The 22,010-nt window shown below is 43.7% G+C and overlaps 3 protein-coding genes across 15 annotated transcripts in view; 1 reads left to right on the forward strand and 2 right to left on the reverse strand.

Annotated features, from left to right (window-relative positions):
• LOC110084023 (netrin-1) overlaps positions 1-8,996 on the forward strand; it is a 158,889-nt gene extending 149,893 nt beyond the window's left edge. Inside the window, exon 7 of the mRNA XM_072990389.2 lies at positions 2,854-8,996. Coding sequence (XP_072846490.2) covers positions 2,854-3,182 — 329 coding nt within the window. The 3' untranslated portion in view covers positions 3,183-8,996. The remainder of the gene's footprint in view (positions 1-2,853) is intronic.
• STX8 (syntaxin 8) overlaps positions 1-22,010 on the reverse strand; it is a 194,372-nt gene that overhangs the window by 43,786 nt on the left and 128,576 nt on the right. For 4 of the 13 annotated variants that reach the window (XM_072990391.2, XM_078385913.1, XM_072990392.2 and 1 more), the window contains exon 8: positions 14,144-14,606. The exons of 3 other annotated variants lie outside the window; for them this stretch is intronic. In XM_072990391.2, the coding sequence (XP_072846492.2) occupies positions 14,509-14,606 (98 nt within the window). In that variant the 3' untranslated portion in view covers positions 14,144-14,508. Of the gene's footprint in view, positions 1-3,421; positions 13,248-13,290; positions 14,607-22,010 lie in introns of those variants that run through there. 6 more of the 13 variants (XM_078385910.1, XM_078385912.1, XM_020803022.3 and 3 more) reach the window with 4 other exon arrangements.
• Positions 15,999-20,978, reverse strand: LOC144586945 (uncharacterized). The gene is made up of 4 exons (XM_078386119.1): positions 20,785-20,978; positions 19,857-20,655; positions 16,372-19,123; positions 15,999-16,112 (listed from the first exon to the last, which is right to left on the reverse strand). The coding sequence occupies exons 1-3, from the start codon at positions 20,976-20,978 to the stop codon at positions 17,387-17,389; spliced, it is 2,730 nt and encodes a 909-aa protein (XP_078242245.1). The 3' UTR covers positions 15,999-16,112; positions 16,372-17,386.

The raw sequence follows: 22,010 nt of genomic DNA on the forward strand, positions 1-22,010 counted from the left end.
ACTGGTTGTTTTAATTGTGCAGTAAGGACAATAAGCCCAATGCCAGCCTTGGGACCCCTGTCCTCCTCTGCTCACAAACTCTGAGTTTTGCATGCCTAAGATATTTTTAGCCAAGAGCTGGACACATGCCACACCATGTCGGAAACTAGTGTCATCAGGGGCCCAGGCGGCAACAAGCTCAGTGTGAAAGCTGTGATTCATTTGATTTTGTTCTCCTCCTCAGGGGGTGTATTGCTAGAATATAAGAGCTGCTTACGGGGCACCTGCTGCTTGCTTCATCCGCTTGCCCCCAGCTACCAAGCCCAATCATTTTGCCCATCGTGGTGGTTTTCTTGATGCCAGGGCTCAGGCTAATCCACTTTGCTTGTGATCATTTGACTAGGAGGGGGGCTTTGTGGCTCACAGCACAAGCTCAGCAATGAATGAAACAGAGATGTTGCCTCTGGTAGAATTTTCCCTTCTTCCCTGCTGTGAAAGGTTACCAACCCTGTTAAGCAGCTGGCTTGTCAGTGCTTTCCTTTAGGCAAATGCTGGTTTGATCTCTTTTTAGTCTGGCAGCAGGCAGTGGGAAGGTATGCCAGCAGCTGGAGGAATGTCTGTGTACTCCAGTGCAGAGTCTACTACGATTTACTAGATTTACTAGAGTTTTCTTCCCCCTTTCATTTCAAGGGGAAGGGGGGAAGGGGGGGAAGGACTGTTCTCAAGACTTCACAGACCCAGCTTCCAAACTTTGAGCAATAAAGCTTCCTAGTATAGGACCAGCAACCTGAGGTACAGTCAGAGTCTTTCCAGAAATAAAACTGTAATTATCCGGGACACTCTATGACCGGAGGAACAATCAGTGTCCAAAGCTTCCTAAGCTGATTTGTCAAGAGTATCATTTTAGCCTACTGAGTTTGCATTGCCTCCCTCCATGAAAAACTACTACTACAGTACTTCTAAAAAACTAAGCCACATTTTATGAAGAACAGTAGCAAGATAAATTGCTGCCATTTATTGAGTCAGATGCTTGAGCCCATCCTTCTAGCTCGGTATTAATGACAGCGGCAGGTGGGAGTTCTTCAAAGTTTGGAGCTGATGTCTTTCCCAGGGCTTCTTGTGGAACTGGACCTAGGACCTTCTACATGCAAAGCATGATTTTCACTACTGAGCTATTGCCAATGTCCAAAGATATCAAGCTGCAGAGGGGATTTGAATTTCTACTTCTAGATCCATAACTAAAGGCTCTGCCAACTCAGTTTTACACGGAACTGTGAAAGGCTTATACTCAATATTCATGCTAGGAGTCTAGACTGGGATGTTTTCCTTACCATCAATGTCTCACCAATGGAAGGTGGTACAGGTAGTCTATGAGAGCCAACAATTCTAGATTTGTAATGGACCTGGTAGATAGGATGGTTTATTTATCTAAACTAGTCTGAAAAGCCTTGCATTTCTATGGGCTGCACATGGTTAAAAGGTAAAGCCTCTACTTTGTGCAAATGCAGTGCAGCAAGATTATTTTCACACACTGGCTGCACTGTATGCCAGAAAATCAAACAGCGGGGCAAAGTTCTGGATGGGTTTTGTTTCCTTCCTTAACTCTCTGCTCAAAATGAAAAGAATGCCTTTTGTTACCATGGTCACCTTTCATGATTTCAGCCAAACAAGACCCTGATTTCCTGAACATTAAAAAAAAAAATGAAATTTAAGTGCACATTGAGTTTCAAATCCCTAGGTAAGGGAAACATGGAAACCGTTACCATCATAGTTCGGCTTGGAATGTGGGACCCAAGCACAACCCACAGAGGTCCCAATGCCCAGCAAGACAGGAGAATTGGGCAGGTCCCTGTCATCACAGTGGGAAGACACAGAAAAAAATCCTTCTAATTGCTATTTGGCTGGAGTAGCCAGATGGCAGGCAAAGAATGAAGTAACCAGAGAAGAGAGGGTTGAGAGTTTAGGCAAGGGTTAGAACATGACAAGAATAAAATATTGTGCCCAAACCATAAGCCCACTCTTATAACACTCAGAAAACCAGAACAAGCTCCCCCCACACACGTCCTCTTTAATTATTAATATCACCTTTTTTCAAATCAAAAAGCTAAATGTATAGCAAACATTATTTCATATCTGAGCAATACCAGATCCCACCAAATGACCATCCTGAATTTTCTCTTTCGACAATGATCTCATAATTAACCAGGCAACAAAATAATTTCATTCTATCAACATTTCAATGGCTTTAAAATTATTTCCTAAGTCTTTGAAAGTCCTGTTCTTTCAGTGATCTCTTAATAGTTGTATCACTCTCAGTCTTTGGTGCATTAAAGAGGCATATGTATGGTTTACTACCTTTGGATTCCAAAAGATGGCAAGTCTAATATTTCTATTTTCATTTGTGTTTTGTATTTTTTGAGATTGTAACCTGCTCAGAGTGGTGCTATGACACTCGTGAGAGCAGGATAAAAACTGAATAAATTAAATAAATATAAATAAGTCTGAAAACAAAATAAAAAATGAATAAATGGGCCTCCCATGTGGCAATCCTAGGGTGATGTGATGCATTGCTCCTTTTCCTATTAAGTAGGGAGATTGCTTCTGTTGTACTGCTCTGTTGAACTAGGACATAAGATATTTTTATGCAGAGCATTTGGACATTGGATCAATAAACTGGTGGTTTTAGGGGCAAGCCTCTGCCATGACTCAAGAGTCTGGAAACTATTCCAACAATACAAGGTATAAGGTCTATTATATTCCTAGATAACAAGTGTTAAACCTTGGTACAGACTGGATCATTGCACCTTGTGCTCCGTTATTGGGATGAGAAATGAAATAAAATGATAGCTCCTTTCCTTGACTTTTTGTTCCCAGCTGTCCAGATTCACATCCTGAAAGCAGACAAGGCTGGAGAATGGTGGAAGTTCACAGTCAACATCATCTCTGTATACAAGCAAGGGACAAATCGGATACGGCGTGGAGATCAGATCCTCTGGATACGCTCTAAGGATATTGCTTGCAAGTGCCCGAAAATCAAACCCATGAAGAAATACTTGCTACTGGGCCACGATGAAGACTCTCCTGACCAGAACGGCATCGTAGCAGACAAAAGCAGCCTTGTGATACAGTGGAGGGACACATGGGCTAGGCGGCTGAGGAAGTTCCAACAAAGGGAAAAGAAAGGGAAGTGCAAGAAAGCCTAGAGGGAGGACTGGAGACGAGACGAGAGACACTACGCACGTTGTTCTGTGTAGAACTTGGAGCCAGTGGGGTGGGAGAAGGGACACACTGGCAAACACCCACTTTACAACTTATGTGTAAAAGGCTGGGGAGGGCAAAGGAGGGACTGGTAACTTCTCTGAGACATGCCAGTTTTGCACCTCATAATACACAAAGGTTTGTGAGAAAACAGGTTTAGAGAAGAGGGCTCTATGTGGGGCCCTGCTCACCATAGTAACAAATATTAGATCAGTTACTAGTTTTCATCAACCCCTTTGGCTTCCCTTCTCTCTCGCACTGAACAGGAGAATGACCAACTGCCTTAAGTCTGCTAACAATTAATTCCAAAACACAAGATTAAAAAATCTGTCATTACAACAACAACGGTGACAATGACATTGCCCTCTGAATGAGACATCCACAGCCCCCTGGAGACTGAATCAAGTTGTTATTGGTAGGAAGAATGGCAGGTAAGGATGTCAGCTTGAAACAGATTCCTGGAGGAGCAACTACCTTGTCAGCAAACAGCCTGAGTATCTCACATGCAGCATCTAAATAACTGGGTCAGGTTTTCAAAAGAAGCCTATGAAAGACAGCTTAATTTTAACCTATGACAATGCTACTTATCCACAGTGATTAGGAGATGAAAGAGGTGTGCTGTACCATTCGGGAAATGCAGTCCCAAACTAAAATCTCATTTGCTCAGTTTGAGGAAGAAAAGCTTGAGCATTGTGAAAGAAAAAAAATGTATTTATAGAGCTGCTGAAATAATGAATATTTACTCACCCATATGCTTGAAAATCTTACCACCACCACTTAATTATGGATAACTTAAAGAAAGAATTGAATATGAATTAATGCTCATGCTCTCTAGGGTGTCTCCCAGTGATTTATTTGTGGATATGGCTCTTCTCTGAGAGAAACTGGACTCCCCCCCCCCTTTCTTACCTTTAAGCAGAATGTAAAAGTATCACAGTGTTAAGTGGTAGCAGTTGCTGTCTAAACACCAACTAAATCTTCTGCAAACATTATATACTTGGCAGAGTCTATACTGTACTAGCTCTCCCCTAAGATGGCACCATAGAACAACTTTGCCACCTGTGCCTTGGAGGGATGCAGTCTGAAGGAAGCAATGAAATTGCACTTCTCTGAACTTGTGTGTCTCCGTAGTGGTTGTTAATACCTCAGTGTAAGACCCAAACAGCACTTCCAGTATTAGCATAGCATTTGAGCTGGAAACATGACTGTAAGCTTGTTCTACTTGCAGTGACTGAATTGACCAAGATTTGTATATTAATTGCTGCATGGAAGAAGCAAAAAATTATCATTGAACAAAACTCTTGCTAGTGCTTATATAGAACAATCGGACAAGAAAATCCCTTTGTTTGTTACGTTAATGTCATACTGGTATGGTTTGGGACTGATCAAGTACTTGGAATGAAGACGGCATGTCCTTTTAACATCCCCTAGAACAGCTTTCTGCACTTTTTTTAAAGCTGGAGGATGGGCTTTGGCTTCCATTTCAGATCACAAGCGATGGTGAAGTTGTTTGTTTCCACGCATGCAAATCACCCACTGCCCCTGCATAGCAAACCTGGATGACTCTATGAGCAGGCACTTCACCCATGAGCTCAGGGCTGCCAGCCGTGTAAAATAAAAACTTCCTCAAGATGTTTCCTATTAGGAAACTTGGAAACATCCTTTTAATGACATTTTTCCAGTGGTTGTGCCTTGTTTTATAGCAATTGACAATATTTATATAATGACATAAGCTACCATAAAGCAAACTGCAGCACAAATAGGTGTAAAGTGGCCAGATGGTAGGGAAGTGGAGCGCTGGGAGGGGCAGAAGTCAGGAGCCTTGGCCTAAAGGGGGAGAAATAAGCACACTGGCTCAACTGCTGTGCTCACTGCTGTTTCCCCCCCCCCTTTTAAGTGCTTAGTTGATGAAATAGGTATATGATATTTTCTTAACTGAGATGCATTTATCCATGTAGGTAGTATCAATTTTTATTTTAGACCCAGAGGACGTGAGTTCACCAATAGGAAAGAAGAGTTAAAACTTACAAGGAAACTGAAGCATATTTCAGGACTGAATGAGAGACACTTTTCTGCTGTCCAGATTGGTTTTAATTTTACTTCTACGAATTTCTGTAGGTTGGCCAATATTAAAAAATGTTATCCCTCTCCCTCCCCCAGCAGTCTGAAGCAATAAAGCTCCATTTCACCATCTCAAGATATGGCCACCTTCATGTTCTGCTGGATTGGGTAGAAGAGGGCAAACTGTGTATCATTGACGGTTTATATTTTACCAGGTAACAGATGTCAGACTTCTTATCTTCAGTAAACCTGTTCTCCATTGATTTGTCTGCTTAGGAATCAATGTGACAACAGGATTCTGAAGGGCAATATAGAGAATGCATTCAGTTCCTGTGGCCAGTTTCAGCTGTGCCTGCTGGACCTCCACAAGAGAGGTCATTACAATACACCCAATATTTCACTCAGCCTAGGCACTTCATGGAAGGAAAATTGATCAAAGAATACTGGATAATCACTGGCAGGAACACCATTTGAATACCACTGCTGCTTGTGCTCAAAGTCTTGTTTTCAAAAGTCATCCATGTTATGCAAATCCAACAGGTTAAGGAGCACTGTGTGAAAGAAGTGTGCAAATGCATAATCAACATCTGGACATCTCAAAAGGTTCTGTTTCAATGGTACAGTTGTAAAGCACATAGACAAGAAGTATATGTGGCAAGTTGTCTGGCTGATGGTCCATTCCATCAAAACAGGTAATTAAACATATTTGCATACTAACTGTGGCAAATTCATCCAGAAAATGGCAAGCTGGTATCAAGACCAGAGAAATTTGAAAGCAGCACCCATAGTGGAAGGAGCAACCACAATAAAAGCTTGAAATGTAGTTTTCAGAGTGCCATGCTGACTATGGTGACTGTTTCTAAGCGAGGGCTACAGTGCAGTGAAAGCTGGACTCTTTGGGGGGGGCGTCTGCTCCATGTGTCCCATGAAGTGCTTTCCCCCCCATTCAATGCATCTTCTTTCTCCAGATTGGGTTTTCAGAATTATCTGCTTCCCATGCAGCCGGTGTCTTTAAGAGATACCATCTGATCAGCAGCAGAAGCACCAGAGCTGCCCAAAGGAGAAGAAGGCAATAAAATTTCTTTGCAGCTATTGAGCACTTTATGTTCCCTCTCAGCCACCCCAGAATGATCCAAGTTCATTAGCCTGACCCAAAACTGTTGTCAGCAGCCAAGACAGAGATTACAAGGAAAGTGATGGAAACATTTTGGTTTGCCCCAAAGACAGGAAGCCAGCTACTTTGGCAGCAGATAACAGTTTCACTTTCTATGAATTATCATAGAGGTGAATTGTCCAAAAGCAGTTAAGTGAGGAAAATGTAACAGAAGACTCATATCTCATCAACATTTTACCAAGAAGCACCTACGGTATTTTTGCTTCCTTACAGTTCATATTTTAGCATGGTGCTGGTGAAGCAATTCTCATCATGACTTGTCAAGACTTTGCAAAGGTCATCTGCAAAAAAGTCAAAATTATCCAGGGTTTGTATCTGATTATGTGTATACAGGATACTACTGTACTTTCCAGGGGCGGATCTGCTGTGAAACTAACAAGGCACAAGGTTCACGGCTCCTAATCCTGGAGGATTCCAGTTTTTTTAAAAAACTGTCATGGAATAACCCCCACTGAAGAAGATAAACAGTGGTTACCCAGCCTTCACTGCTGGTTGCAAGTTCAAGCCTCAGGACCCCAAAAATGTAGGCCAGCCACTGTTACTTTCTATCAAATCACAGCACAGATTGGCTAGTCATAAACAATTGTGTTGGGTGCTGTTTTGTACTATGTGGCCTGGGGGAACATGGCTTAAACAAAGGGTATATAAAATACTTTGCCTACAGTTCTGTCAGTTTGACAGACACAGAATTCTTGGGAATCTTTATTCCCAAAGTCCAAAAGATTTGAGTTCCATTTTCATGTTATGTACTTAAAGAGTCTAACAAAATGTTTTCTTTTGAACGTGCAAATCTCAACACAAATAGGGGGAAAAACATGGAAATTATGCTCAGCCATATTAGTGCACTATTCTCAACACAAACATCTTTGCTCTAGATTTCTAATACAATATATAACACAAAAAAGTATTCTCACTGCAGTTCCTGGTGGAAAGATGCTTGCTTTGGCAGTACCTTTCCCCACTCAACTGCAGCATCCTGAATATACACAGCAGCGGAGTCCTGTGCGAGCATTCCAAGGGAATTCTATGTTTGAAATAAGTAGTCAAAACCACTATTTAATCCTGAAAGCCAATGTTTACAGAACAGATACTCTCATAGCGTGCAATCCCCTTGAAGAAAGATGTGAAATGGCCTCACCTTGCATAAATGGATACTGGGGATCTGGAAAACTCAAAAGTGATGACAATGCCTGACAGCAAATGCAAGACAAAATACAAAGGAAACTAAGAAGACTGATGGTAGGGCACTACAATATATAAAATAGTCTAGAACTTGAAAATTGTACATTTATTCAAGCTACAATATTGGATTAGATTTTTTTTAAAAACAGTCCTCATACATTCCATATAAGTGAGAAACCTTTTTTCTTCACAAAACAGCATCTATCTTGACAGATTTAAGGACATATTTTGCACTCCTACATTTTAACAATTATGTATTGCATGGGCGGCTTTTGATTCAAATCAGCTAAGCAGAAAAGCTCAAAGTTGCATGTTTGGAGGACTGTTTCCCCAAACTTTTCCTCCTGTATAACAAAAATACCCCAACACAACATTTACATATTTTGGACTATTTATTGGAAGAGCTATAGATCTTGCAGCATGATCAAATGTGCTTTGGAGGTACTAGATGGCCAGGATCAATTTAGGGCTGGCATTTTTATTTGGAAGCCTACAATAATTACACCATCTTGCACATGGAAGGAGATCAGTAAGTCTTTATGAAGCTAGAACTAGGCAAGATGCTTAAGAGGTTAAGAATGGGGCAGGATAGTCAGATCACAGTACAGTACTGGCAAAGATGATCTATGAAGTAAATGGTAGTTTCCATAAAGAAATTTAGTGCAGTGCACAATAGAAATCCATGAAAATGGTACTGGGTCCCAATACAAGCAATGCCACCACAAAATACAAGAAAGAATCTGAAGCAACACAAATTGGTGCCTTGAACTTTTCCAGAAGTATCACGCAGTAGTAGGCTGTCAAGTCTACGTATGTAATGTAAAAGGTTTAGGTCCTCTGAAGAAGTATCCCAAGCTCTGTATTAAGAGAGGAAAAGAGTGACAGAAAACATTCTGAGATGCAACTGAAGTACCAAAACGATTGTTACTCACAAAGAGCACTGAACAATGATTTCCTTCCCAATTTTTCTGTTTGTTTTACCTGGTCCACTTGTATGTTTCTTCACTTGTTGTCACTTTTTATCCATTACACAGGGAAGGAAAGACCCTGTGCTCTGGTGATTCTTGTTAATATCATGAATTGTAAATGTTTACTTACGACCATTGCATATAGTTTTGGGGCAATGTTTCTTTACAATGCATACTAATATATTATGGTTATATATATGAATATATTTAATGACATGTGGGGGAAAAAGTTGTGGATTTCCTTACCCTTATCTTTTATTCGTTAGATGGGCTGATAATTGAACCAGAAAAAGCATGTAACTGCAGATTCCACTTGATAGGACTAAATCCAGACATCTGTCAAATAAACTTTTGTAAACTTCTACTCATCTAAAGCCAGCCTCTTCTGTTTCAATTGAGATGAACAAAGTGATTCTTTCAAGCTCTAAGGAAATCTAGGCTCTTCCACTGAAAACAGCTAGGCAACTGTTTATTTGCAGCCATTTCCTCTGCGGTTGGGAAACGTGAAATAAAAAACACTAATTAGATCGGAAGTGAGAAAACAGCAGATCATCAGCCTAAGCTGCACCAAACTCTGCTCCCATGGTAACTGTACCATTCACATACTCCTGAAGGATCTGCATACACTGTTCTACTGGGATTTATCTGTGCCTCTTTTGCTTTCCTATTGAAAAACTTGTTATTTCACTTATGTTAAACCTGAATAAAGTAGCACACACTATAAGCAACTATTTCTTTTGAGGAAGACTAATAATCACAGGCTAATACTGTAATAATATATCAATTACTCACATATATTAATAAGTGTTTACAAGTCCCACTAAGCCTTTTAGTGGTAATATCAAACTGGGACTGGTGAAATGCAAGATACAAAGTAGAAGAGGCTTTTAGTGGCAGTTCTAGTGCTTACTCTTAGTCTGTCCATCAATTCTGAGTAACCTCCTCCCCTCCCCAAAATCTGAAGTTAAAGGAAGGGCCTCCTAATGAAAGAATAAAATTAAAAGCAAGTCTGAACTCTTGTACAATGTGAGAAATGAAGCTCCAAATTACCATTCTAGCTTTGCTCAAACTATGGGATAGTTACATCTAGACCTACTTAGCCGTGGAGGAAAAGGTCTGAAGAGCAGTTCCCCATGCTGCTCATTTAAACAGTACTGTAATTTGGCCATCTTGGGTTCAAAAAGACACATGGGTTAATGTATTTCACCACAAAGGAGGGAAAACTACTGAACTTATATCTTACTTTTCCTTTCTCCTGTATACCTGTTCTTAAGGTGTGCACATCAGTACAGCTTAAGAACAGAAAAAAATCAGTAAAGGCTCTTTGGCATCAATGCGTCTTACTGTTCCCTTACATGAGCCATTCAGTATTACTGTGTCAATGGTGGTCAAAAGTGCAAGTTCAAGCTCCACATCAACTGGAATGACCTCAGACAGGCCACTGTCCTCTCAATACCATTCTAGTTTAAATACAGCAACAGAGGCAGGTTCTGTCGAATAAAACAACAATAAAGTAAAAAGGGAGACAATAAAAGACTAGCTAAGCTGGAATACTTAAGAGATAATTGCTCTTCTCTTCCAATGGCAGAAAAAGAGGAACTGAAAGGAAGTTGGAGGAGGCGGAGCCTATATACCCGGGGGGGGGGGGAAGCTTAATTGATGCTTTTTTCTAAAGCTCTAGAGTCTTCTGAACGTCCTGCACAGGCGCAGGATTAACTCATTTTTGTGCATTCACAGAGACCACTACGAAGAATATATGTGAAGCTTTTTGAACACTTGCTTTTATGTATTAGTTCAATAGCTCTATACAAATTCTAAATCAGGGGTCTGGGAACTTTTTTACCTTTTACCCCCCAAAAAATGTATATACGCCGACATTACCCCCTTGATTCGAGCGGAAGGAAATCATACATTATTTGAATTAAAAATATTATTGAATCTACACAGGCTGTGTACCAAACTAGCAGGATGCACCAAATTTGATAAAGATGTGCAGTATTTTTGCTGGAACACATTGCACTCCAGCCATGGTGTGGTATAGGGAGTAGTAAGGTGTCCAACGTGCCTAGCAAGTTGCATTAAATTTTTGCTAGCTCGCAGAGGATTTAATCATCATCAGTGGTTACCAGAGTGGTGTTAGCAATGACATGCTTGCTAGAGACAGCCAACACAGAATTGGGGAGGGGTCTTTCCCTACCACTTTAATCATTCTATGTGTGGTGTGCAAAAAGGAACAAACCAGGCTAAAGGCCATGTCACCCACCCTGGAGCCACAGCCCAAAATCACAGGACCACTGCACTATTTTTTTTATCATCATCATGGGAAAATTCAGCAGTGGCCAGAGGGTTGGAAAAGATCAGTCTACATCCCAATTCCAAAGAAGGGCAGTGCCAAAGAATGCTCCAACTACTGTACAATTGCACTCATTTCCCACTCTAGCAAGGTTATGCTCAAAATCCCCCAAGGTAGGCTTCAGCAGTATGTGGACCAAGAACTCCCAGAAGTACAAGCTGGATTCCGAAGGGGCAGAGGAACTAGACACCAAATTGCTAACATGCGCTGGATTATGGAGAAAGCCTGAAAGTTCCATAAAAACATCTACTTCTGCTTCATTGACTACGCAAAAGCATGGCAGAAAGTGAGGAGGAATTAAAGAACCTCTTAATGAGGGTGAAAGAGGAGTGCAAAAAACGGTCCAAAGCTCAACATAAAAAAAACTAAGATCATGGCCACTGGCCCCATCACCTCCTGGCAAATAGAAGGGGCAGATATAGAGGCAGTGACAGATTTTACTTTCTTGGGCTCCATGATCACTGCAGAGGGTGACAGCAGCCATGAAATTCAAAGATGCCTGCTTCTTGGGAGGGAAGCAATGACAAACCTAGAAAGCACCTTAAAAAGCCACCTTCCCCCACCACCGCCTTAATTCAAGGTTTCTCTTTTTCTTGCCTGTTCTTTTTCATAGTTTTGAGTCAGTCTCTCACTCACACTCTCTCTCTCCCACACACACACACATCCATCCACCCTCCATTTTCTACATACATTTAAATAAGCTTGATGAAGTCCTCGGTCTCTCACACCTTTCTTCCCTCCTTTCCTTTCTTCCCTCCTTTCCTTTCTTGCTCCTTGATCCTTTCTCTCCTGCTGCTTCTTTGCAGTCATTTCTGGAGGAAACAGTCATTCAGAAGCCCTGGATTGATTGATTGATTGCCTGGGGCTAATCCACAGCTGCAACCAATCAAGGAGCTCATCTCCGATCTCTGAACTAACGGAGGATTTACAAGTGCCTGCTGCAACCAAGAAGTAACAGGGAGAGGTGGCTTACAATTTGAGATTTGGCTGCAGAGGGTGGGGGTGGGAGGGAGGGGATTTTCACTTTTACCCCATTTGGGGTAATTTACCCCTGTTCCCTGGCCTATGTTCTAAATTGTATACCTAAGCAACTAATCAAATTATGCCACTGTAACAACAGTCAAGCATTAGATTCTTTAATACTTTGCAATGTTGAGGACTAAGCAAGGTGATGGTTAAACAGACCTGCAGAAGCAGATTTTACCTGAAGCTAAAAGAAGGCAAACAGAATCTTTATTTACTTGGCAATCTGTTGAAAATATTGATATCCCAGCTTTGGTGGTGAAAATTTGAAATCAGATGGGCAATTGCTCCAGCAGTCTCTTAAATTACTGATAGCGAGTTACTAAGTCTGTTAACTCTTGCTTCAAAAATTATCTTCATATAAGCCTTTTTTACAAATCCCACAGCATGCAATGATCTTATTCCTCAAGCTTTTTCTGAATGGAACAAGCAAATGAGCCACACAGCAGCACAATTTCTAATTGTTCCAGCTTCAAAAATGATCTTCAATATTAGGAGGTAAATGTTTGAATAAAGACCATGATACCCTTCAGAGGAAAAGTGATCCCAGCACTTATGGGTGCTGTTTCTTATAACAGAGCATCACACTGCTCTAATTAATACCATAGTATTATAATTCATGTGACTGCTGTGTTGCTCAGCATGATAGCATCTCTTTGCCTTTCTTGTTTTGACAGAAGGCAACAGCACTATGGTGAGCAGTTTTGCCAGCACAGAAAATAGCATTTAGATTGGTGACTCAGGCTTTCCCTCAGAAGGTTTTTCCAAATGAGAAGGGATGCCCGTGAACATTTTACATCTAGGGAGCACTGAGCAACATGATTCATTGTTGCATATGCTTCCATAGGTTCTTTCCCGTGGATTATAAAGCGGATATCTTAGGTTGATTTAAAATGCCTCATTTTTTCATTAATCTCACCTTCAGGCTTGTATACAACCTGAAGACAAGGGCAGTTTCCTTTATTGGACCATATGACTCCTATAGAAGCTTTCATCAGGCTGAGTATTACAGGCAGAGGGGAGGTGATGCAGAAGAAACATAAGAGTTCTAAAAATCATAGCCAGATGTACAGGCAAGGTTCCTCTGTTTTAAACAGGAACTGCAGACTCAGCTCAGAGGAGGCAGATTTCAGGTTTCACCTCTGGTATACGTAAATTTGATTGTCTCTCCCAATCCTGTTAGACAAATATCTTAATTTTATGCAGAATCTTAATCTTTGAGGTTCCTTGTGGTTTAAATGTCCCTGATCTGTAGGAAATTTTAAAAGAAAAAATACTGGTAAAGAAGGAAATAATACAGAAATGAAGCAGCTTTTATTCAGTCTTCTTATTGTGCTATCAAACAGGTTGACAAATATGTTACAAAATAATAATATCTGGAGGTAAATGGCATTATGTTGTTTTTTAATATACTGCTAATCTTTTCTATCTATTCTCAAAATATAGACAGATTCTCAAACTTAAGTATGTACAGTTTTCATCATTTTCCCTGCCATTACTGTGTTTAGGGGAAAGATCACACATAGCATAGCATATTATGACAGATTCTGCAGTTTGGGACACAAACCCATCTACCCTTTCCACCCAAATACCTATCTGATAATGGTATGTAGATCAATGTGAAATAATTGATTGCTGGTTCGAATTAAATACTATCTTGAGTTTCTGTGCATTTGAAGAGGTCTAAAAAGACATTGCACACCACTGTCCTTGAATGAAAGTTGTAGTTTGCCATGAATCACTCTCCAATCCCATGCCATGACATCTTGAATGAAAACTGATACTCTTTAGCTCCACAGAACCTTATTTTCAACAGGCATTCTAAAAATTAACTGTAGATGCTACCTTGCACTCTTGAAAGCAGGGTCAGCTAGTCAGATAGCACTTCTCTGGAATCAACTGCATTTATGTCTGGATGGTCATGAGGTGATACATTCCATTCTATGTAACCTTCTTCAAAACATGAAGTCTTCCTGGATAGCGATTTTGGAAAATAAAATCTGCCCCCTGCTGTGGATCTACCAGTGCACTCAGAGTGGGATGAATGCAACTCAGTCTGTGGAATGTGCCGACAGTGAGAAAGAGCTGTCCTTGCTTTTAGCTTGCAGTTGACACTTTGCAGCAGAATGGTATTCTGTTCTGTTATTTCGTAGGCCACACAGCAACAACGACAATTGCAATCAGCAGCAATACGATCACCACTATCATCCCTGTAAGGAACCAAGATGAAATGTAATTATCATTGTAAGTATCTTCAATCTCAGAGATAAGTAAAATAAACAAAATAGTTTCCAGAAAACTTTAAACAAGAAGTTACCAGAGAAGAATGGCATCATTCTGGAAAGAGAATGCCTAAGACAGTGCTCACTGGTACTTACTTAGTTTTGGCATTCTGTGTGGCATCTCAGAGACATCTCAATAAGCATTGTTTGTTCTGAACTGGATGAGAGAATGGATGACATGCCTCTGATTCATATAAATAGGAGGCTAAGATCCTCCCTTCAAACAGTCTAAGTCACTTCTGCCAACAAATACATCAAGCCGAAGACCCACCTCCATTTGTTTTGCGAGTGATGTGGCACCTGTTGTAATGCAGCTTCTGCCCATGCTGCTGATGCAAATGCAAAAAGGGGGTCTACAATATCAATCTTCTTTCAGCCAAAGAACGGACATCGGAAAGGGCTTCCTTCAAAAGCACTGAAGCCAGCTTTCCGATGTCTGTGTTTGCTCATTTTTAAGTGTCTTACAATGTTTGGAACATGTTTTAAATGGTTGGAATAGTTAGTCCACCTTGTGAAACCTATGCACACTTAGTTTGGCTTTCTTCTGAGTCTTCGTTAATTTTTGGTGATTTTTTGTTTTTTCCCTCATTGAAATCCAATGGACGGACAGTCCAATAGATTTCAATGAGGGAAAAAACAAAAAAATCACCAAAAATTAATGAAGACTCAGAAGAAAGCCAAACTAAGTGTGCATAGGTTTCACAAGGTAGACTAACTATTCCAACCATTTAAAACATGTTCCAAACATTGTAAGACACTTAAAAATGAGCAAACACGGACATCGTTAAGTGAAATTCCCCCACAGAGAACATCGTTAAACGATGCTGAAAATTCCTCAAAGAAACCCATCGCAAAGCGAATACATCGTTAAACAAAGCAATTGCTAAGCGCGGCACCACTGTATTCAGTTCTAAAGTAAAATGATCACTGTCAGAATCCAAGGTTCTCGACTCTCACATCGTAGGTTGTTTGTCCTTCAATTGTGTTCCTTATGTTAAAAGTGAAATCGCACATTATTTTGCTATATGCCAGCAGGCATAATCTTACACAACAGCAGACTCCCTTGCTGTGTAGAATATCTGTCTAATATGCTAATTTTGGGAGGTTTCTATGCTGGTTTTCTATGCTGGCTTCTTTGCTAAGCAGTCCTTAGTTGACGAAATATTCTTGGGGAATGAATGCACACCCCAACATTTTTTCCATGGAAACTCTTACTATGAATCTGTATATGAAAGCTAGACTTGCTGAAATTTAAATGAAGACCGTGAAGGAGAGCTGAGTTTGAAATGAGGATGAGGGAGAATGCCATATGGGTATAGATAGGTGGAACAGAATAAAATTGAAGCCTAGGCCTTTGAGAGTGCGGGGAAACAGTATAAAATGAGATGCAGCTACTCTCACGGTGACTGGAACTATGTTTCCAAAGAAAACAAGTGGAATCGTGCATGGCAAATGTAAGCATAAATGTACTCCTGAAATGAGTCAGTCACTGGAGACCTATTCCCTCACTTATGCACTATGCAAAAGGGTAGCACAATGACAGGCACTGTCTCCAGCATCAGAGGGCTTCCAAGTGCCAAGCCCAGCCAAGTTAGAGAGTGGTTCTCTTAATACTTTTCTAGCATCCTTGGTTCAGCAATGAGAGATGCTCAGGCAACCGCTTCTCATGAAAAATGTCATTGATTTTACAACTTGTACAACACAGAACATGGGAAGGTGCAAAAAGAACAGGTTACTTACCTGTAAACATGGTTCTTTAAGTGGATTCTCTATGAATACACACTGATGGGTTAAACAGCGCCTGCGCTGGTTCCTCTCGGAATTTTCCAGAGCTATGAGGGAAAAGATACAATGTTTGAGTTGCCCTGCACTGCGCAAGTGCAGCCCGCCAAAAATCCCCAGTTCCATGTGCCCGCACATAGAGAGAGTTGGAACTCAGTCAACAGTGACGGACACGTGGGGAGGTTGGGCGGGTCGTGTGTATTCATAGAGAATCCACTTAAAGAACCATGTTTACAGGTAAGTAACCTGTTCTTCTTTAACGTGGTTCTCTATGAATCCACACTGATGGGTGACTACAAAGCTACTTACAGGATGGTGGGCCGTCACTGCAGCAGTGATGTAAGGATAGCCCTCCCGAATCTGGTCTCATTCTTGGCCCTGAGGTCCAGTCTGTAGTGCTTGATGAATGTGGATACACTGGACCAGGTAGCTGCTCGACATATATCGGGGATGTCAACGCCACGCAGCAGGGCCGTGGATGTAGCAACAGCTCGTGTGGAATGAGCACGCAGGTTTTCAGGGAGAGGTTTGTGCTGCAACTTATAGGCCAACGAAATGGTGGAAACCAACCATCTGGAGAGGGTCGACGTCGAAGCAGCAGTCCCTTTACGTTGGCCATAGTAACACAAGAACAGTCTCGGGACCTTTCTGAAGTCCTTGGTCCTGGAGATATAAAAGGACAACGCACGACGAACATCTAAACAGTGGAGTGTGCGTTCAACATCCGAAGAGGGTTCGGAAAAAAGAGTAGGCAGCAACAGAGGTTGGTTGACATGAAAGTCTGAGACCACCTTTGGGAGGAAAGAAATATCTGGGTGTAACACCACCTTGTCCTTGAAAAATTGGAGGTAAGGGGAATCAGCCCGGAGAGCCGCCAATTCACTAGCCCTACGGGCAGAAGTGATGGCCACAAGAAACAAAGTTTTGAGGGACAAAAACTTCAGGTCACAGGTAGCCATTGGCTCAAAGGGGGGACGAACCAGTGAGTGTAGTACTGTCTGTAAAGACCATTGAGGTAATGGTCTTCGCACAGGGGGTCTCATGTTGGTCAGACCTCTGAAGAAAGCTTTCACCGTTGGATGGGAAAACCATCTGGAGGATTGAGATCCCTTGGGTTGGAAAGTTACAATGGCTGAGGTGTATACCTTTAAGGTAGACTTAGATAAACCAAGATCGAATAGGTGTCTGAGATACAGTAGCAATGTAGATAAAGAGACGGGAGATGCTTGTAAACCCCGCTCCGTAGCGAATTTGAGAAAGCCTTGCCACTTGTGTTGATAGAGGCGGATGGTAGAAGGCTTTCTTGCCTTGTCAAGAACTTCCATTATTGACGGGATATCCTCCACGCTGTCAATTGGAGGGAGTCGAGGTCGGGATGGAAGATCGTCCCCGAGTCCTGGGTTATTAGGTGAGGAATGAGAGGAAGCTTGACCTTGTCGATTGCTGCCTGCAGAAGTAGAGAGAACCAAGGTTGTCTGGGCCACCAAGGTGCAATCAAGATTGCTTCTGCTTGCAACTGGAGGGCTCTGACTACTGACCTCTGAACCAATGGAATGGGAGGAAACAGGTAGAGAAGGCCCTTGTGCCAAGGGATCATGAAAGCATCTCCCAATGATCCTGGGCCCCGTCCTGCCCTGGACGCGTAGCGGAGACACTTCTTGTTGGAGTGCTTGGCGAACATGTCGATTGTCGGAGTTCCCCACCTGTGGCAGAGTTCCTGAAAGATCTCTGAGTCCAGTTCCCATTCGTGATTTTGAGTGGGACGGCGACTGAGCTCGTCTGCAACGATGTTGTCTGTGGTGGCTATGTGGATGGCTACCGGGTAGATTTGCTCCTGGTAGCACCACTCCCAGAGATGTATTGACAGGAACAAAAGGGACTTTGATCTTGTTCCTCCCTGCTTGTTCACATAAAACATCGCTGTGGTGTTGTCTGTGACGAGCTGAATCGCCCTGCCTCTCACTAAAGGTAGGAAGGACCTCAAAGCCTTTATGATGGCTAGCAGCTCCAGGTGGTTGATGTGCAAGCCCTTCTCCTGAGGGGACCACAGGGCGTTGATCTGATGCCCCTGGCAATGGGCGCCCCATCCGAGTGGACTCGCGTCCGTAGTGACTTGAGTTGTCAAATGAAGAGGACGGAAGGGACGTCCCACCAAGAGGTGAGGTGGGAAAGTCCACCACTGAAGCTGTTGTGCCAGCTCCGGGGTGACAGTAAGAAGCTTGTTTGGACTGTCGAGGAGTGGATCGAAGAGGGACAGCAGCCAGATTTGAAGTGAACGCATCTTGAGGCGAGCATGGGACAAGGTCGCCGTTGTAGAAGCCATGAGGCCTAGCAGATGTTGCGCAAGGCTTGCTTTTACTCTTGTCCTTGGCCTGAATTTCCTGATGGCTTTGTGTAACTTTCGGATGCGTTCTGGAGGCATGAACATCCGAGCGTGTACTGAGTCTAGCCTCGCTCCGATGTAGTCCACCACTTGAGATGGGTTCAGCTTGGACTTTTCGTGATTCACGGTAAGACCTAGTGATTGTAACGTCTGGAGAACATACTGAGTGTCCTCTAAGGCCTGACGTTTTGAGGTCGAGACAATCAGCCAGTCGTCGATGTAGGGAAACACCTGGATCCCTTGGAGGCGCAGGTATGCTGCCACGGGAGCCATGCACTTGGTGAAAGTCCTGGGTGCTGTGGAAAGGCCGAAGGGTAAGGCCAGAAACTGAAAAATGGTGTTGTTGAAGAGTAGACGCAGATATTTCCTGTGGCTCTTGTGTATGGTGACATGGAAATATGCGTCTTTTAGATCCAGGACCACAAACCAGTCTCCTTGCCTCAGAAGATGGAGAATGGACTCTAAAGTCACCATCTTGAACTTGCGTGGTTTGAGAAACTTGTTGAGGCTTCTCAGATCGAGGATGGGACGGAGTCCCCCGTCCTTCTTTGGTACCAGAAAGTATCGGGAGTAAAAACCGTCGAGGACATCCTCTGATGACACCTTCTGGATGGCCCCTTTCTGAAGGAGAGTCAGGATTTCCTCCTCTAGGATTGGATCGAATGATGTAGGGTTGACCTGTCCTAGAGGAGGCAACCTTATAAACTCCAGGCGGTAACCGGAGGAGATAATGTTGAGAACCCAGATGTCGTTGGTGATGAGAGTCCAGTTGTGAAGGTAAGGAGAGAGGCGGGTGGTGTGGGAGGGTGACGGTGGAATGGCCAGGGAGTCAAAGGTACTGTTTCTGTTTTCTTCCAGGTGCTTTGAAGGACTGCCTCTTACGGGACGGTTGGGGTCTGAAAGCAGCAGATGAAGAGGAAGAAGCTTGAGGTGGACGTTGGGAAGAATTGCCTCCATAAGGACGGTAAGTACTGGTGGAAGGCTGTTGGTAAGACTGGGTGGTGTACTTTGGACGCCACTGAGGTTTGGATTGTCTAGGTGGAGGTTGGACAGAATAGGACTTGGCTGTTTTCTTACTTTTATGTAAGTTTTCCAGGTTCTCATCAGTACTCTGGCTGAAGAGGCCTGTGGCATCAAAAGGTAGATTTTCTACTCTAGTCTTAATGTCCTCAACAATGTTGGCTGAGCGCAGCCAAGCATGCCTTCTCAGAGTGATAAGGGAAGCAAAATTCTTGGACGTGGCCTCTGCTACATGGCGGGCGGCTAGTCGTTGGTATTTAGATACCGTGAGAGCTTCCGCATGAGTATCCAGACAGAGCTGTCTAATGTCGTCTGGAGCCATTTGAAGGGCTGGAAGAACCCTGGACCAAAGTTGTTTTTGGTAGGCACCCATAGCCACTAAATAATTCACTGCACGCAGGGTGAATGTGGTCATAGAGTACATTCGACGTGCCAGAATCTCTAACTTCCTGCCCTCCTTGTTGGTTGGGGTAGGATGACCTTTTGCAGGAGTCTTAGTGGAGCTAGACTCCACTATTAAAGAGTTGGGTGCAGGATGCATGACCAGGAAAGAGGTGTTGTCACCATGGATCCTATAGAGATTCTCGGTTCTTTTCGAAATCGAGGTAGCATTGGCCGGGTGGTCCCAGAATTCCTTAATAAGATCCATCAGTTCAGGTATGAAAGACAAACTGACTGGATGCGTTCGCTCGGCCTCGATATCCCCGAAGATGAGATTTTCTTCTCTTCTTGGGGACTGTTCAATTGCAAGCTTCAAAGCCTGCGCCATGCGGCCAACCATTTGGGTGTAGGAAGAAAAATCTTCCGAAGGAGAGGATGGCTTTAAGTTCGCTGCCTCTGGGGGCAAAGGTTCCCCCGGGATCGGAACTTCCAAGGACACCTCCGACTCGGTGTCGTCTTCCGCACCGGAAGATTCCTCTCCGGGATGCTCTTCCTCTGAGTGGTATGGAGAGGATGGAGGACGAGGTACTTTCGGCCCCGAAGGTGTCTTTTTCGGGGCCGGAGGACACTCCTCTGCAGGTCGTCGAGGTGGCGCGACAGGCGGTGCAGTCGGGGCATCCGTCGGCGCCGTAGGCTTACCGGAGCCCGTTTCCGAAGGTCTATTCGGGGACGGGGTTCGACGCGGAGAACGTGACCGAGAGGATGAGGAATAGGAGTACTTAGATCTCTTTCTCCTATGTCTCCTATCTCTTGAGGTAGAAGAGGACTCGGTAGAAGAATCCCTTCTTCGCCGTCTCCGGTGGGACCTCTTCCGACCCCGACTGTATTCTGAGTCGGACGGTGAGGAGTCCCTTCGGCGTCGGTGGCCTCGACGGTGCCTGCGTCGATGACGGGGTTTTTTCGGCAATGGTTCGTCGTCGGCAGAGTGTGAAGCTGGACGCCGAGGGACTGGATCTTCGACTGGCTTGGTAGGTCGACCCCGTGGGGGGGGAGAAGATGCCGATCGACCCGACTCCGAAAGGAGTGAAGGAGATCGGGTGGTACGCCCGGTAAGTATTGGGCTGAGCGGCATGCTCTCGGCGCCGGCAACGAGCTTGTCGAGCTGGCTAACCGTAGGCGATTTTCCCAAATCCACCGGAGGCGGTTGGCGAGGTGGAATGGGGGCGCCTAAGTCGGAGACCGAGTCTCGGTCCCGAGAAGACTCCTCAAGAAATGGAGAAGGGACCGAAGCCGAGACAGGTGGGACGACCAGGGTAATCTCCTTGGTCTTCGCCTTAGCCTTCGACGACGCCTTGGACGGACCCTTCTTCTTTGTCGGTGCCGAGGTTGAAGAAGAAGGAACATCAGAGGAAGACTTCTTTCCAGTAGGCAATTTCTTAGATTTCGCTTTGGAAACCTTCGTGGACACCTCCTTGGATGTCGAAGGAGGGGAAGAGGAGACCAAAGTGACCGATGAACGAACGGTGGAGACCGACTGAACGGATTCCATATCTGACGGTTGTGAAGCTGAAAGAGTACGGTTCCAGAGAAAATACTTGAGGCGTTGCTGACGAGATTTTAGGGTCGCCTTGGTGAATTCCTTGCAATGCTTGCAAGTGGTGGGTGAATGGGTCTCGCCCAGACAGAAAAGACAGAGGGAATGATGGTCCTGGAAGGGGAGCTTCCCGGAGCAAGCAGAACAGCGGCGGAAAGGTCCCTTTTTCGCTGACATAAGCCAAGCGGTGAACGAACGGTAGAGAAAGTCAGTAATTGAAGAAATCCTGCTGGCGCGTGGCGCCTCAGCAGGAGGTAATAGGCCTCAATCAGGATCAAGCGGGAAGTGAAAGTACTTGCAAGAAGCACGCCAGAGGCAAGGGAAGGTCAGCCGGTCCGAATTCAGGGCAACGGAGAAGCGGATAAACGATAGGCAAGCCAGGTCAAGTCCAAAAAATCCGAAAATAGCGAAAGGAGAGTAAAATCTCAAGAGCTCTAACCGAGAGGTTCCAACTCCGCGGGCGGATAAATGGAACTGGGGATTTTTGGCGGGCTGCACTTGCGCAGTGCAGGGCAACTCAAACATTGTATCTTTTCCCTCATAGCTCTGGAAAATTCCGAGAGGAACCAG

Source organism: Pogona vitticeps, chromosome 2, assembly GCF_051106095.1.
Source record: "Pogona vitticeps strain Pit_001003342236 chromosome 2, PviZW2.1, whole genome shotgun sequence".
In the NCBI taxonomy this organism is placed as follows: domain Eukaryota; kingdom Metazoa; phylum Chordata; class Lepidosauria; order Squamata; family Agamidae; genus Pogona; species Pogona vitticeps.

Excerpts from the sequence above, each read along its gene's own strand:
- LOC144586945 (XM_078386119.1), bottom strand. The coding sequence starts at position 20,978 with ATGCCGCTCAGCCCAATACTTACCGGGCGTACCACCCGATCTCCTTCA. Across the intron at positions 20,656-20,784 it reads AAACCCCGTCATCGACGCAG|AGATAGGAGACATAGGAGAA; the intron begins GCACCGTCGAGG and ends TTCTACCTCAAG. Across the intron at positions 19,124-19,856 it reads CCACATTCACCCTGCGTGCA|GTCAACCCTACATCATTCGA; the intron begins GTGAATTATTTA and ends CCTCTAGGACAG.